The 15,808-nt window shown below is 38.0% G+C and overlaps 3 protein-coding genes across 7 annotated transcripts in view; all 3 read left to right on the forward strand.

The window, feature by feature from the left end:
- The first annotated feature begins 1,250 nt into the window (after positions 1-1,250).
- Positions 1,251-5,067, forward strand: mgat1a (alpha-1,3-mannosyl-glycoprotein 2-beta-N-acetylglucosaminyltransferase a). Of its 4 annotated transcripts, none has more exons than XM_079481873.1 (4): positions 1,251-1,326; positions 1,397-1,497; positions 2,336-3,263; positions 3,391-5,067. In XM_079481873.1, the coding sequence occupies exons 3-4, from the start codon at positions 2,610-2,612 to the stop codon at positions 4,087-4,089; spliced, it is 1,353 nt and encodes a 450-aa protein (XP_079337999.1). In that variant the 5' UTR covers positions 1,251-1,326; positions 1,397-1,497; positions 2,336-2,609; the 3' UTR covers positions 4,090-5,067. The 4 variants fall into 4 exon arrangements, with proteins under 4 accessions (XP_079337999.1, XP_079338001.1, XP_079338002.1 ...); XM_079481875.1 differs by having other exon boundaries at positions 1,252-1,326; positions 1,397-1,637; XM_079481876.1 differs by lacking the exon at positions 1,397-1,497 and having other exon boundaries at positions 1,276-1,326.
- A 321-nt stretch (positions 5,068-5,388) lies between these two features.
- Positions 5,389-11,410, forward strand: sh3bp5la (SH3-binding domain protein 5-like, a). 2 transcript variants are annotated; one of them, XM_079481363.1, is made up of 7 exons: positions 5,389-5,467; positions 5,719-5,947; positions 6,429-6,491; positions 6,637-6,765; positions 6,952-7,110; positions 8,507-8,680; positions 8,985-11,410. In XM_079481363.1, exons 2-7 carry the CDS (start codon positions 5,729-5,731, stop codon positions 9,534-9,536), a joined length of 1,296 nt encoding a protein of 431 aa, XP_079337489.1. In that variant the 5' UTR covers positions 5,389-5,467; positions 5,719-5,728; the 3' UTR covers positions 9,537-11,410. The 2 variants fall into 2 exon arrangements, with proteins under 2 accessions (XP_079337489.1, XP_079337490.1); XM_079481364.1 differs by having other exon boundaries at positions 6,637-6,690; positions 8,985-11,403.
- Positions 11,411-13,301: 1,891 nt separating this feature from the next.
- The window catches only part of gabbr1a (gamma-aminobutyric acid (GABA) B receptor, 1a), a 35,734-nt gene continuing 33,227 nt past the window's right edge, over positions 13,302-15,808 (forward strand). Inside the window, exons 1-3 of the mRNA XM_079482103.1 lie at positions 13,302-13,606; positions 15,092-15,178; positions 15,635-15,699. Of these exons, the coding sequence (XP_079338229.1) occupies positions 15,100-15,178; positions 15,635-15,699 (144 nt within the window). The 5' untranslated portion in view covers positions 13,302-13,606; positions 15,092-15,099. The remainder of the gene's footprint in view (positions 13,607-15,091; positions 15,179-15,634; positions 15,700-15,808) is intronic.

Below are 15,808 nucleotides of genomic sequence, written 5' to 3' on the forward strand. Positions count from 1 at the left end.
CGCGCTATATGGCCCAATCTCTGTTTTAGCCTTATTTAATGGTTACATTATTGGATAATATATAATGCTTACAACAATGACATTAATAAAGATAATATCTTTTTGTAGTGTGATAAGCTGAGTGGATGTGTTCAGTATAACACAAAAGACCACAAGTAAGCTGAATCTGATACTTGGCAGAAAGAAGCTTCTGAGCCTGAGGAATGAATCTCCCGCAGATCGTTTGGACAACTTGCACCTTCAGGCAGTCTAAAGATTGAGAGACATATTGATTGGCAAATATGTGAATGACTGTAATGCCAGGACTGCACTGTATGTTCTGGCTTGCATTGTCTTGGTATATTGTATTGGTATAGCTTTTATACTCTTTATACTGTATTGTTGTACACGTGAAGTTTGCCTTAGGATTAATGAATGTAAAAAGATGATTTTAACGTTAAGGAAATGTACAAACTGCTAACCACGAGCAGACCTTAAAATAACCAAATGATAAAAAAGCTTGACAAAATTGAAGGTGATGTTGCAATGTGTGACTGAGTTTGAGGCTGAGGCTGGTTAATATTTAAAAAAGAAAATCATATTCAATGGCTGTTTCAATATTTTTAGTACAAGATGCCACTAATGCTTAATAAATATATTCTATTAAGTCAATGTATTCCTAAATGAATGTATTTTCTGATCACAGCAGATTCTAACTAAAGTAAATACTAGTAGAAGTCATATTTACAAATATTTACAGGGGATTTACCTAATATGTCAAATATATTTCAGAACCTTAATAACCTATTGATACATACTAGATACATTTACACAGACATTTCCAAGACTTGTGCATTATGATGGAATGGACATATATCCAGGGAGTACCCTGTCTGTGTAGCCCAGGGTGCTTAGATGTGTTGCATCCCTTGTGAGAATGGATGGATTTTATTAGCAAGGACATTACCAGATATTTCCAGGTTCTTCATAAACGTGGGAACTTCTTCGAATACGCTCCAGAAACGCTCACATTTTCCAGATGATGTCTATAAATAAACTTGTAACTTGTTGAATATGGAAGAGAGCATGCGTAAAGGTTGTACCCGCTTATAACACGACCCTCACCAGAGACACTCAATACAAAAATACTAAGCCCTAATATCGCCGTGTTTCCACATTTCTAGCCTCGATTTATCATTATTGACACTTAAATAAAACCCACGTTAAACGAATCACATCAATAAAGTAAGCAGAGTTTCTTTACGTGCCTTCAGAGGGGCGGTGCTTCATAAATATGACGCCACCCGGAAGTAAAGTGCTGTTACATTCTTGAACGAAGCTTGCAGGGTATGTAGGTAGTTTACTGCTCTTAAAATTACTCATTATTTAGCGTTAAAATTGTACTGTATCCACATAGGGTCGGTATATTTGAAACGACACAAACGACGGAAGTATAAGCAAGTCTGGAGACCGAAGAACACGTTAAACATGCCAGAGTATGAGTGCGTGTTGACTCACGTAAGTCAGATATATTGTCACGCTTCATCGCAGACGTGGTGTTTCTTAAACTAAGGGTTTATGGGTGATAAGCAAACAATTGGTTTGTTTTACTTATTGTTGGGCTATTGGTGGTGGAGCCCAGGCTGGATGAGCTACAGGTGAGATTATCGATCAACCGATAAATCCGTTGTGGCACCCTGTCGTGCATTTCCAAGCGTTGTAATGAAATCGGGGCACTTCTGTCTGCTTGAAATCTTTAAACATCTTCATGTTTCTTGTAATTGAATGCATTAAATAAAGATCCGATTATTGCTCTGGTGGACCTTTTTGTCAACAGTGGTAGAGACTTCTAACATGTTAAAGAAAGTTTGGTGAACAGCAACTTTTTTGGCAACATCCGGTGTTATTGACAGCGTTTAAAAAAATGACATTTAAAGAGATCTTAAAGTAAATACAAAATAAACCGAAAATATGATGTTTAATATGAAAAATGTTTCACAGTGTAGAATATACATGATTGAATAAACTGATCATGTTATTGCCTTTTGTAACTTGGACATTATCCATAGTATATGAAGCTTTTTAAGATGTTGTAACCTCTTTTAGGTTTTTCATCAAGCTAACTTTAATAAACTTGAATAATTACGAGGTGAAGAAAAAACTGTGCATACATTACATATAGTCAGACAGCTGTTTTTGCTTGGAATGCTAAATCAACCATATGAATTTATCGATCAGATAAACATTGATAATGTGATGCTAAAAGAAATGCCGTCATACTTTTGTAAATGAATAATAATATATATATATATGACCTTTCTTTGCTTAATATCCTTTCATCTTGTATATTTTACAGGCCCTGCCGACAGTCTCACTGCCACTTTGGACTAAAACACAAATATTATAATTCAGACTCCTGAGATGTGTCTTTATTTCACCTACCATCGCTTTTATGTGCTGTTTCATTTGCCTTCATTTGCGTCAGCTGTCAGATAACTATCATACAAAGCATGTGAAAACATTCGAATATCCACAAGACCCATCATTCAGCTTTTAAATCCGCTGTATCTAGTACCGTCCCCTTCTTTCTTCCGGAATCCCTTGTCCCACTGCACCACAGATCCACGGCCATGCTTTGCAAGAGAGGTTCTGTCATAATTTGCGGTGCTTTTATATTTGTAGCTTGGAATGTCATTCTCATATTTGTCCTTTCGGGGCGCCCTCTTAGTCAATTCCGCAGCCAGGCTGAACCTGGCAAAACAGGTGACCATGGAGGAGGGCAGGTTCGAAATATTATCAATGAGGTGATGCGTGTAGCCGATGCGTTTGAAGCAGAACTTAAATCGCAGAAGAAAATCCTGTTGCAAATCAAGACCCATAGGTCAGTTTGGGAAGACAGCAAAGACGACGAAAAAGATGTTCAGCAGAAGTCAGATGTAGAACCTTCACCTCCTGTTGTCATCCCTATTTTAGTCATTGCTTGTAATCGTGTTACAGTGAAACGCTGCCTTGACAAACTCATCGAGCACCGCCCATCATCCGAGCTCCATCCAATCATAGTGAGCCAGGACTGCGGGCATGAGGAAACGGCCAATGTGATCGCCTCATATGGCAGTCAGCTGACCCATATTAAACAACCTGATCTTTCAGATATCGCTGTACCTCCACAGCACAAGAAGTTCCAGGGCTACTACAAGATCTCACGACATTACCGTTGGGCACTGAACCAAGTTTTCAACACGTTCTCCTATACGTCTGTTGTTATTGTGGAGGATGATTTAGAGGTAACTTTTATTCTTAGTTTATAAAGTGCATGTTTTTTTTTAAACCTAAAGGACAAAAGTCATGTTGAGTATGCATTTTTGGATTGTGTGATTTGTGTAAGCTGAATTAGTTTCTCTCTTTTATCAGGTGGCTCCTGATTTCTTTGAGTACTTCAGAGCACTTAATCCTCTTTTAAAATCAGACCCGACTTTATGGTGTGTATCTGCCTGGAATGACAACGGCAGGGATGGATATGTTGATCCAGGAAAAGCAAGCATGTTGTACAGGACAGATTTTTTCCCAGGCCTGGGTTGGATGCTCACAAAGGACCTCTGGACAGAGCTTGAGCCAAAATGGCCTGCCTCATTTTGGGATGACTGGATGCGCCACCCCGATCAACGCAAAGACAGGTCCTGCATCAGGCCAGAGATTTCCAGAACTTTAACGTTTGGTCGTAAGGGTGTGAGTTTAGGTCAGTTTTACGACAAGTATCTGCGCTTTATTAAGTTAAATGCCGAATTTGTGCCTTTCACAACATTAGACCTGTCTTATTTGAACAAGAAGACATATGACGAGAGCTTTGAAAAAGAAGTTTATGGTGCTCACATTGTGGGTATGGAGGAGTTGCAGGCTAGCAAACTGTCTGGACCTGGCCCATTTAGAGTACAGTATTCCAGTCCTAACAGTTTTAAAACATTGGCTCGTAACCTTGGTGTGATGGAGGACCTCAAGTCAGGAGTCCCACGAGCAGGGTACAGAGGTGTGGTTAGTTTCTTCTCACGCGGAAGGAGGATATACTTAGCACCACCTGCTGGTTGGAGTCAGTATGATCCAAGCTGGAGTTGAGTGGGCTGTACCTACTTTACAAGAAATCGCTTTTTAATGGTGCAAAGCATATCAAAAGTTATTTTTGATTAACTCACTTATGTTACAGCCTGTCTTTAAGATTTGTTTATATTATTCCCCTCACACAGCTGTGACAACACAGCATGTTGTTGTAAATGTCTTAAAATGTATTTGTGGGGCGCGACAATGAAAATAATTGCATTAAAGAGGTGTTTCAAGGTGAATATGATACAATACCAAAGATAATAGATTTTTTTACTCAAACTTTGTGCCTCAGGTAATGTAGAGTGACATATTATACTGACCAATTATATACATTTTCTACACAGTAAAAATTGTTCAGGAACATGAAATGAGGGTAAATTGTATCTCGAGAAAAACTTCTACTACCAAGTGCCTTTGAATGTCAGATTTGTGGAATCACTTGTATGTTGTCTTTATTAAATTCTGTGCGTAGTGCATTCAAATGAGATTTGAATATGTTGGGAAAAATCATTCCATCAAGTCTTTAAGTTTGTGAAGTCACGTATTGAGATTTTTTTGGAGAGAAAATACATTTTTTGTTAAACAACGAAAGCTTCTTTCATTCCTTTGATTGTGTCTATTTTACATTTTGGGATTTTACATTTTCATGATTTTGTATTTAAGCACATGCTTTTATCCAAAGCGACTAAAACAATAGAAGCAATTTCTGCAACAAAAGAACAGCAATGCATAGGTGCAGTAAAACTGGTCTCAGTTAGCCTATCACAGTATTTTAACGTTGTAGCCCGTATACTATATATATGAAGAGTTTTGTTCCAAAATTAGATGATAAAGTTTTTTTTAATTCAAAAATCCTGTTTTTTATTATGTGAACATGTTTTGATTGTAGTGTAACTTGGCTGTATTCTTTGAGTTATTATGGCTTAAATAAAAAAATGCAGTTTGATTGATATTCAATTCACAATAAAAATGTTTCAGATTTTTTAACAGAGTTATCTCATTTTGGAACTAAACTCTTCATATATATATTCACACAAATCTTTCTCGTTTACTTATAAATTATATAATTTTATTTACAAATTATTTATTCAGCAGACGCACTCATTTAATAAAAAGGCTATTATCATTAAGCAAATAATATAAAATATAAATCCATATGAAAACATATGAACAACATTTATGCCAATATATTTTGAGCAATTACCTTGAAAATATCAAATAAGGAGAACGTCAGAAGACAAACGTCACCAAGGCTCTCCACGCAAATGACGTACATTTGCATATTACATAACGTCCAACTACAGTACACCAAACAGTCCAAAAAGACCTAATAACGCGTTTTGTATTTATCTCACGCTCACGGAGTATTGAATGGCGAAGCAGAGAGACAGGGGTAAATATGGGCTAATCCATACATTTAGTTTAAATGTATAAACTGTAACAGTAATTTACAATTAAAAAACGTTAAACCTACGAATACGTTTACAATAGTCAGTTGTTTACAATATGTTAGCAAGCTTACTCCAGTCGGCACCGATGTGAGGAAACGCATTTAACAATGCTCTGTTTAGTTACTCTGTTTAGTTGTGGATCTGTTAGTCTTTTGCCTCGTCAAATCCGCCTGTTTATCTTGGATCTCCTAAGAGGCCTGTAAATGGATCCACCGGAGTTGGGTGAAAGTCCTGCGGGCTTAGGGGGACCTTCAGTGGGGGAAAAGGTAGGAGAGGACCGGACAGATGTGACTGATAATGCCAGAGAAACTGACGGGGAATCCGAGAAAACAGAAGAAACTGAGTTGGAGAATAAAAACTGTCAAGAAGAAAACATGGTCAATGGACAACTGACTGAAGAAGAACTAGATCCCAGGATCCAGGTGCTTGACACAAGATTGTTCATTTAAGTTATTTGTAACTTAGTTTACTAAGCTCTTACAAGCCCAGTTACCTTTACTTTAATAAACAATAATATGGAGTAAACTGATATACAATGTATGCCTTAAAGTTAATAAACAACACTAGCCCCTCTCCATTAATGCTTAATCATACCGTAAAATAAAATAAAAACTCGTCACTCATGGCCTAGTTTATATATTTTATGTTTATATTAACTAGCAGTCAAAAATTGGGCACAACTTCCCATTTATGATTATTACTATTTATGAATGTATTCCATATATTTAAATAATAGCACAACATTATAAAAACAACACAAATGGAGGAGCCTTCATTGGTCAGATGATCGTGGAGACATAGGATTTAAATTTATGCTGGACTCTTATTGGCTACTAAACTATGCATATTCAAAACATAAAGTCCCCATTAAGCATTCTCCACCCTCTGTTATTCTGTATCTAGGAGGAACTCGAGCATCTAAATGAGGCCAGCGTGGAGATCAATAAGCTGGAACTGGAGCTTCAAGTAAGTGAAATTCCAAAGTGCTTCTTCAAACTGATGGGAGCCACGAAACTGTATTTTGTCTGGCTCAGTGGTTAAAATCATGGTTATTATTAAGCCATCAAGAAGGGTATTATTGTTTTAAATGTTTTACATTATTTATTTTCAGGAGGTTCGATCCAGCCACAGGAGGATAATGAGTGAATCTGTGCATAAACTCAAGGTGATGAGTAACGAACTAGGGACCTGTATTGAGAAGGCCAGGCCTTACTATGAGGCACGAAGAAAAACAAAAGAGGTATTCAAGCAACCGCCGTCTTTCACAATCACATCTCTTGAATCTGGCTTGTTGGGCGGTCCAGCCCATATTAAGTGTAACATCATATCATCTTTGAATTTAGTTTTTTTGGCTGCAACCTTCATCTTTCATAATCATCCTGTCTCCTCCTGTTAAATGCAATACGATGGGATCCAATCCTCTCAGGCCCAGCAGGAAACCCAGAAAGCTGCGCTCAGATTTGAGAGAGCCGCCTCTATGCACTTGGCTGCTAGGGAGATGGTACACGTGGCTGAACAGGGCCTCTCTGCTGTCAAAACAATGGATCCAACCTGGCAAGAGATGCTGAATCATGCCACTTTAAAGGTTTGTGGTGGTGCTTAAATGTGCCTTGAGTAACATAAGAAACTTAAAGCGCCACGAAACCCTAAACAACATTTATTTAGATGTTAGCAGAGTTGGTTTCATAGAAAACAATGTTAGCAACTGTAAGTTATTACAGTAGAGAAAACTAGTCATTGATGACGCGTCGATGTCTCGTAATTATTCATGAGACTGTGTTTTCTTGACCAATGCGAAGACATTTCTCCTAATTAGCGCCTGGTGTGTTTCTATCGGACCCCCATGATAGTAATCTGATGGATAAATGAAGAAAAAGCAGAACACCTACCAGGATCTGAAAAAAAACATGTTCCGATAATTATATATTGAAGTATATTTTTATGTGAAATGCGGTATATATGTGATAAATACATGACAGTTGGTGAAATTGTGGCGCACAAAAACAGGCGAGGATGGCCATTTGGAGCTCTCAGTGGGCCGGAGCTCATGTGGACCAGTACAGCTCAATTTGTCACTTGCAGAACTCAAACAGACAGAGAGGACTTCCGACACTGACAGGGGGTTTCCCGATCAGCGGAATGCGAGTCGCCTTGTTAAAGCGTCCGTCTCTCATGCCGGGACGTTCGCCGGTTTGAGCCCGATCATCAAGGACGCGAGTAAGGCCGGTACAGTAGCAAACTGTGTTTCACTCAGGAAAGCTTTTAGAAATAAAGACAAGTGGACTTTTGGACTCGCTCATAAAGGCAGTCTGTGTCACGGGAATGTGGTACCGTGACATGAGGCCTTTCCATCTTTTCAAATGCGGTAACTGTCATATTTGAACTATTGATCTGTCATATTTGAACAGTTATACTGGCATTTTGTTAAGAATAATTAATAAATTACATTTAGTGGTTTCTGTAAAACCTATGTGGCTTTAAAGTATGATTTGTGTAATGACTATAGACTGTATAAAACAGGTAATGACTAATATATATTAAGAGATGGATTTGGATCACTTTCTCTTGTGCCCCTTCCCACTCCCCCACTCTTGCCCGAGTTCATGCCCGTTTATTTTTATTTTTTCATAAACAAAAGTGAGGTAGACTAGCTGAAAGGGGGAGGTTTCATAGCCCTTTAAGCGTGGTATCTTCCTGCAAATTTTATTTCAAGCTTTTGTATGTCATCTCAACCAATCCTTCAGCGTATTCTGGTTTGCTCAAAATATTTTTAGTTTTTGTCCATTCATGTATATGCTGCCCCAAAATGTATTTTCATGCTTTGAAATACCATCACTTTCTCACTGAGCATACAAAACCTATTTGACCTTTTATGCATTAAATATACATGTGTCTTGCTGTAATATGATCACTTTGCTAAAACCATACCTAGTGTTTTTTCGACACGCTCATGACTGATATGTATCTGTTATTGTGTCCAGGTGAACGATGCAGAGGAGGAGCGCATAAAGAGCGAACGTGAGCACATGCGAGTCACTCAGCTGTGCCAGGAGGCCGAGGCTCATGTTCAGGAACTGCAGAAGTCTTTGAAGAGAGCAATTGTGAAGTCCAAGCCTTATTTTGAGGTCAAAAACCAGTTTAATGAAACACTGGAGGTTGGTTAAAGTTTATTGATATTTTATTACAGCTGTATAGTGTTTTTATAATGTGAAGGTTTGTTGTTAATAGGCTGTGGATGTGCTAGTGGATTACCCAAAAAGGTTTTCTTATTTACGGATGTTATTGCAGGCATGTTAATGTTACATTAAGTCTTGGATAGCTTGAGGGTGACTAAATAAACTGCAAGTTTACATTTAAGTAAACTAACTCTTTACTTTGTGGATGAGCTATAGTCTCTTACTGTGCTCTGAAGTCTGTGACAGCCAAGTGATGTTTAATATGATATTAAAAATTTTGCAGGAGCACAAGTCAAAGATTTTAGAGTTAGAAGAAAATATTTCCAAAGCCAAGATATACTACTCCGACACCCTGCGTCACCTGGAAGAAATCAGTGAGGAGATCCACGCTCAGAGGGAGCAGGACCAACCAAAGGATGAACCAATCAAAACATGTGGTGGGCGGAGTCCTCCGCTAGGAGCAGAGACAATCAGCAGCACAGGGACTGAAGGTTACACGGTACCAAATGATTGGGGGGATGGGAAAGGAGGTGTGGTAAATGCTATAAATTGGGTGGAGACGCATAATAGCTCCAGGTGGCGAGATATGGGAAGAGCAAAGATGAAGAGATCTGGTTCAGACTCCCTTTCCATGGTCAGCTTGCAGACCATCTTCTCAGATCTTGAAAAGTGTGACTCGGTTGAGCACCTGGGTCATCTCAGCAGCGATGTTAGTCTTTCAGGCGAAGAGCGGGAGAGAGACGGGCTGGAGAAAGGTGAGGGACGAGCGAGACAAAAAAACGTTGACATTTCAGTACAGTTTCTCAAACAGCACAACAGAAGCGTCAGTTTGTGAGTCCATACATTTGTAATGTTTTATGTTTGAACGTTTCCGTGCATGAAGACTTTTGTTTCTTGTTTGTATAAATTGTTTTTATAAATACTTCAAAAGGAGAAAGACCAAAGTACAGTAAGTTTTTGAAATTAAGAATAAATATTAAAATTATAATTTATTTGGATGGGAAGGCTGTGGAATTTCAGTATCTCAAGTGGTAAAATAATGACAGCATTCGTAGGCAAACCCCGGAAGCGAGTTATCATTTTAACACTTCCGGGTCCATCACCCCGAAGTCTATGGGTTTTTTTAATGGGTTTTTGGTAAATAGCCTGAAATAAGATCAGTGGTTAACAAAACCTTTAAATATTTTAAAGTTTTATTCTATGGTATAAAACACACCAGTTGTAACCTGCTGGATTTTTAAAAGCTTAATTGTGTCTCAAAAATAGCAGTTGCTAAAAGCCACTGCATCCTTTGGCAGGGACGTAAGATGTCATTGGGTAAATGTAAATTAGGCTTCAAAAGTAGCAAATGTTGTTTTAATTTGTAAATATTCATGTAATATCTTGATAGACAAAACATGTAAACATAAAGCTTTGTTATTCACAGATCTTATTTTTGCGATCTTCCAAAAGTCTATTGGAAAAATAGGCTTTTGGTCTAGGTAACCCGGCGCTAACTTGGTTGGCCTACAAAAATACTTCATCCCTGCACCACTCCAAGCTTTTTATTGCTTGATCATGAAATACTACAAAAAGGACCCTTTTCATTCTTGTACACTTCTAAAGTACTTCTATGCAAATGTATAAACGGTGTCTTATAACCATGCTTTCATTGTAGCTGACATTAATCTCACTTTTTAATTTAGATTTACTGACAGCGTGTAAACTTTTGTTCACCTACTGACACAATATGTGAAAGTAAACTGCTTTCGCACTCTATTTTCTCTTATATTAACTTGTGGTGTTTCTTGACGAGTGCTTTAGTGTTACATCTTACCCCAGCTGAAGACACTATCATATATTTGTATAGTGTACTTCTCTATGCATGCATAGGGCATGCTTTATGTTTACTTGAATGCACTCTTGCCCTTTTTAACCAGCAGACTGAAGATTTTATTAGAACACGTTTCGCAAAGATGAAGTGCTGATTTTGCTTATTTTTAAATATACTTGCCACAAATAGCTGTGTGAGACAATCATTTTTCTATTTTCAGAATTAAACGTTAAATAATTATAAATAGTGAAATTCTTTGACAATCTTTCTCCATTGTGTGTTTTTTGTTAAATATGTGCTGTAGAGTATACATGTTTGCTGACTCTCTGTGGGAGCATCAGATGTGTGTTGTTACTATTGTTCTATATGACGATGTGCACAGTAGTGACGTTTGATGGAAGAATACATATTTATGAACTTCGGATTTGTTGACTTACTCTGTATTTCTATGAGAATTTGAGACGTGTCAGTACTGAGATATTTAAATAATATGGTCTGAATTCATTACGTGACACATCTTTTGTTTCATGTGTCAATTTGTCACTCTTAACATAGTTTATTGTATTGCTGTTACTTTATATGTTCTTTATATTACAACATTAACAGAAAAGCTAAGGGTAAAGCATAGACATTCTTATATGTTAACCAAATGACAAATATGCAAAAGAACAAAAAATCTGGAAGAGGGCAAATACTTTTTCACACCACTGTATATTTTTTATTTAACAATACAGCAACAGTGGTACTGGTATCTCACATCAGAAAGAAAACCCAAATATTTGCTCACTATCATTATTCAAATGTTCAGATATATGCACATGAATTATAACAAAAAATGGAAAATAAAAAACATACAAAAGCCATATGTGGTCAATAAATAGCTTTTTGTAAACCCTAAGCATTGGACAGTCACTTAGCATCTTCAAGAAATACCGATAAAGGATACCAAATGCACCAGAAAACATGGGATCTTAGATGCATATCATGAGTCAATTTCTCCAGATAGTAAAAGAGTGGCTGCTTTGCTCAGCCACAAATTGACTGCGGGTATCTTAGGAGTTGACCACATTAATAATATAAATTTCTTTGATAAATATATAAAAGAAATCAGCACAGCATACCAGTTCAGAAGATAGACCCGTGGATATCGCACTAATATATTTTAAGATATGTCGGTGTAAGTTGTTTTTGATCAAGAAACCTCTGCACTCTTGTCCGGGAAACCGACCCATAGTGTATGTAAATGTTCAGATTATTCAGACAGGAGGAGACAAACACCCACATAGATCACATATTTTTTGTTGCCAGGGTAATCAATTAATATCAAGAGTAATTGTTGATCAACTGATCAATGATGTCAATACAGAATCACAAAGCGTTTATAGAATGTGAAAATGAGTCATACATGTCCGACAAATATCTCACGTGGCTCTTCCTAAGGACTAGTCTCTAATCAAATATTCAAGACTGGAGTATAAACAGACGACTGTGCCCATAACAAATTTCCAAGGACCAGACAATCCTCACAAAGCTTCAGGTAAGGCTATTCACTCTGTACGTGTGTAATAATCTCTATACTCTCTGTTATCTCTGTTAAATGTGATCTGCATGTGGTCTTGTTTTGTTTTGTCTCCTCTTAGAACAGATTTGTTTTACTATTATTGAATGTCACAAGAACAAGATATGTAATTGCCAAGCATCCACACACAGATTTCACTGCTTTTTCGCATTATGTCTTATCGTTTAAGGCAGCGGTTCCCAAACTTTTTTTCCTGCGCACCCCCTTCTATGTCCCAACAGGGTTGGCGCACCCCCAATCCCCACTTAAAAAAAAAACGCAACAAAGATTTGTTTTATCGCCATATAAAGACTCATGTTTAATCATGCGCAAAAAAACAAAACACGCATGACAATAACATCAACAAAATTTCAATATAATACAACAAAGCTACGCACAAGCTTCCACTTTTAAGAGGACGAGTGACAGACACAGGCTCAGTAACAGAAAGCACGGTTATTTTCAGCCGCGTAAAAGAAACATTGCAGCAATAGGCCAGGCCTATTAAATGACCGTGGAGCTAGCATCATCATCATCATAACACAACTGTTATGGAAATTAGAATGACGGTACCTTGAATTACATTGCAATGAAGTTACAAACGATCCACAACATTAAAGAGAATAGGCTCCGAAATAGATAAAATAGGCCTAGGCTAAATAAAAACGAGGATCAATCTGAAACTTTTCAAGTGCGACAATAAGAGCAGTGTAGAAACGTAGAAGAAGACAGCTGCGGTCTTCTTCTACGTTTCTATCAAAAACTAATAAATTATAGTTTTTTATTTAAAATAAAAGCGATTACAAAGGAAATGTTTACTGTTCATGTTTTTTTATTGTATGGAAAAATCCCACTTAAAAAAACAGATCGCCATTACATTTTTCCTCTCGCGCACCCCCTGGTGGCAGCTCGCGTACCCCTGGGGGTGCGCGCACCACACTTTGGGAATCCCTGGTTTAAGGATATAATTTAATAAGTCATTTATGAAATGTGGAAAATATTTCATCCACTTATTTGCTGTGTGTGGTATTATACTTGCACAACATGAAGTTTCTTTACATTCCAAAATAGAGTTCTGAAAATGATAAAGACACATCAAATACACATTTACACCCTCCCTGTTTTCTATGAATAGCCTTTTCAATCTTTCCAACTGATGACTCGTGATGTAAAGATTAAATGACGTACGCAGCGGTCCCTCCGTGACGACACAAGTGAGTGAGGCAGGAGGGAGTGGAAAAAAGAAAAAAGGAAGGAAGGAGGAAGGATGCGCGCTGTCGAGCTCTATGCCTGTAGATAATGTATCTACACAGCCTGTGATTTACACCTGCGATGATCTAATACAAAGCAATACTTCAAAATCTCCAAAAGCCATTAACTCCTCAGGATATGTGATGCACAGACGTCCCGTTTGCACAGTTAAAGCGACGGCGATTTCAACTGTGCGGATATCTTTAAGCACTCGTTGAACGGATCTTGTGTTTATTTTCTTCGGGTCGGTTCTGGTGGAGGTCGGACCGGGCCTTTCGTGGTTGTGAGTAAACCACTTTTAACTGCGCTCGTTTTCTTCATTTGCATTATGGATAGTGTGGATTGGTTTCTTATTTGATGTTGTGGCTCAAATATGTTTGTGTTTGGGATGCTTGATCATGCATTCCTGCCAGATATAACGTTACTGTATTCCGTTTAAGAAAATAAGCTTGAAATATGGTCCGAGATGGACACAAAACTTCACCAACTGCGCATTTAAAGGCATATAGACGGTCTTAGCAGTTTCAGCATCTTCTGTGCGTCGAAACCCGAAGAGAACCCAATTCCAAGAGAACCTTTCAGTCTTTTCAGCACGCGTCGGTCGATAGGAAACACTTTACTGTATGTCCTGTTTGCTGACGACACATGAAGCCATGTTAAAATGGAAACTTCATGGCGGCATCCGCTCTTGAGAGTTGTTATTTTTTGACGAGAAAGCATGTGGTAATATACAACATTGAGTAATATTTAAAGAGTAAATCATCCATGAATTCAAAAGCAATGCAAAAACAAAGCAAACAAAAATGTTGGGGCCCACAAAACCGTAAAAAACGAAAGTCCTTGTCCATGGTGCTGAATGTTTCCCCAAACAGGACTCAACAAATCATCCAACTGATAAAATACCACAGTCTTCCAAAGTCTTAATGTAATTTTTGTGTTTATTATGTAAAATATGTGCTACATTTAGGATAATCCAAAAGCCCAAAAATGCAAACTAATCACTTTTAGTGCATCATAATTGTCCGATGCGTGTTTGGATTACTGTAATCTCTAAAGTAAGGTTTGTGACGTGTCGTGCTTTGCCGTTGTGATGTGCAGATTTAATGAGAAGGAGCACTGTAGGGACATGTTTAAAGTTTAACTGATCCCTGTGATCCGCACCTCACTGAATCGTCTCCTGTCTGTATCCCCAACTGTAAGTCCAAAGCTCTCCATCCCTCCCTTCCTCATGCCAATTTCTTTTACTTGCATGTCTCTATCGTCCCTCAATCCAATGTATTTTCATTACTTTTCAGTAAACTCTAACTCCAAGTGTGTTCAAAACCAGTCAATATTAATATATTATCTCTGTGTCCCGTGACATGACTCCCTGAATCGTCTTTGTGAGGAAAGGTCTGTGTTTGTGTGTCTGTGATAAACCTGTGCACGCTCTGGTTTGACCCACCCTAGATGTGATTTTCCATTGCGACCGGTTGAGCGAAAGCTCATAAAATCTTTACAGTTTAGGGCTGGAGATGGTCTCCATGTTCTGTGAGTCCTCCTCCACAACTGTGTGTGCTGTAATTACATGAGACACCAGCTTATTATTATATATTGAACACATGAATGCCAACAAGATAGCAATGGCAGTTTAAATGGTTTGATATGAGCATGAATTGTGACCTAGTGAAATGAAGTATATTATTATTAGTCATTTTCTCTATCTCTCTCTCTCTATATATATATCTCTCTCTCTCTCCTTGTCCCTCTCTCTCTTTCTCTCGTTCAGATGCAGTAATGGAACAGCTATTATTTCTTGTAATTTTGTACTCGCTTCCTACTCTCATCTCAGCCATACATAATTCAACGACCGGAGGTAATGTGTGGGCAGTTTCTGGGTCTGTGTGTGTTGGGTATGTAATAGAAGTTCAATTGCTTTGTGAGAATAGAGGGACAAATGTTTCAATATTGTAAACCGGGTTTCGCAGATTTTAAACACTGCTGTGCCCTTCTTCCTCATGGGATCACGTTTCTACCGGAAATGTGGAGGAAAATTGAATTGAGTGATGTCAGTTCTCCCCTTCATTGTGATCTGGTGTTACAGTATATATGAGCAGATAGATCATCTTGCTGTTCAATTACATTCGGTATCTTTGGATACCATTATGTTTTTGCATCTTGCTAAATGAAATTAATAATTATCAAAGAACCGTTTAGAACATGACCTGTCATATTCAGTCGCGCATGCTTGATTTTCAGCTTTACAAAACTGAAGATTTTCCCTACCCGTTCTTTTTATATTGACTGTTTTTTTTGTCTTTGTTTCTTTCAGGATGTGCAATAATTCGTCCCCCTAGAGATGGAGGGATTCGCTACCGAGGACTGACTCAGGAACAGGTGAAAGTCTTCGGCAGCACATTAAATTGACAGTTACAAACATCAGTGTCTGTTCTGATGGGACGACTGTCCCTACACTCTAAGACCTTTAACATTTTGAGGTTCCTAG

This window comes from Barbatula barbatula (assembly GCF_947034865.1).
Source record: "Barbatula barbatula genome assembly, chromosome: 19".
Classification (NCBI taxonomy): Eukaryota; Metazoa; Chordata; class Actinopteri; order Cypriniformes; family Nemacheilidae; genus Barbatula; species Barbatula barbatula.